Genomic DNA, 1073 nt, shown 5'->3' with positions numbered 1-1073 from the left:
GACTGGCAGCACGCTTACCCAGAGCTGCTGTTATTTACTGTGAGCCCCCACTGGCAGTTTGGGGTCATGCTGGGGACTCTGGGCGGCTGGGAGTGCTTATTCCTGAAAAGCTTTGTCCCTAAAGCCATAATCTGGAGCGCTCAAAGCTGTGGGTGTCCAGCCCTCTTCATTTTAATAGGGCTTGGCCTCGCAGATCCCTTGGAAAACCTCAGCCCCAGCGAACAAAAGCCTGGAGTGATGAATGTAAATCTGTCATGTGGGATTCTGGGAGGAGAGATAAAAATTATCTGAGGAGCAGGGAAGCTGAGTTACGAGGAGCTGTGTGTGCAGCAGAGCCCGGCTGATAGCACAGGGGATGCAATAGCTGGGCATGGAAAGGAACAACAGCTCTAGTTTTTAACTGGGAGGAGCTGGCTGGGGGAGCAACACCACAGATGTTTAAAGCCTGGGAGCAGTCTTTGGGGGGAATGGCATCACAAGAGGGGTTTTGGGTCCCAGTGTGAGCGTGGGCTCAGGGGAGACAACCAGCTTCCCTCTGCCCTTGTGTCCGGACAGGTAGAAAATGTTCCCGGGCTCATGTCAGGCTCTGTGTCCTTCTATCCCTCTTCACTCCTCTTCCTGGCTCTTGCAGCTATCAGGTACTTCATCCCCAGCTTCGGGGGCAAGTCCTACCTGGCCTTCAAGATGATGAAGGCGTACCACACGGTGCGCATCGCCATGGAGTTCCGCACCCTGGAGCTGGGGGGGCTGCTGCTCTACAACGGCCAGAACCGCGGCAAGGACTTCATCTCCCTGGCCCTGGTGGGCGGCTTCGTGGAGCTCAGGTGGGTGCCCTCCCACCTCCACCTGATGGGGAGGAAGAGGAGCTGCTCCAGCCAGAATGGTCCTGGCGGGACGTCAGGAGGATGCTGGGCTTGGAGTCGCATTCTGAGAGACCCAGAATCAAACAGATGAGGAGAGGAGAAGGCTTTGGGGTTGTTTTTTGGATGCGATGGGGAGCTCATTTCCCTCTGGCACTTTTCAGCAAAGTTAATTCTCTGATGTCACTTTGCATTTTGAAAAGCTGGAAGGTG

At 55.3% G+C, this 1073-nt stretch overlaps 1 protein-coding gene across 3 annotated transcripts in view; it reads left to right on the top strand.

The window, feature by feature from the left end:
* Positions 1-1073, top strand: part of LOC114071021 (agrin) — a 44908-nt gene that overhangs the window by 31217 nt on the left and 12618 nt on the right. For all 3 annotated transcript variants that reach the window (XM_027908678.1, XM_027908677.1, XM_027908679.1), the window contains one exon: positions 632-824. In XM_027908678.1, coding sequence (XP_027764479.1) covers positions 632-824 — 193 coding nt within the window. The remainder of the gene's footprint in view (positions 1-631; positions 825-1073) is intronic.

This window comes from Empidonax traillii, unplaced genomic scaffold (assembly GCF_003031625.1).
Source record: "Empidonax traillii isolate 1590-97213 ecotype Southwest subspecies unplaced genomic scaffold, ASM303162v1 scaffold1790:size96177, whole genome shotgun sequence".
Taxonomy (NCBI): Eukaryota; Metazoa; Chordata; class Aves; order Passeriformes; family Tyrannidae; genus Empidonax; species Empidonax traillii.
The sequence above is the reverse complement of the archived record's forward strand: the minus strand, read 5'-3'. Positions and strand labels throughout refer to the sequence as shown.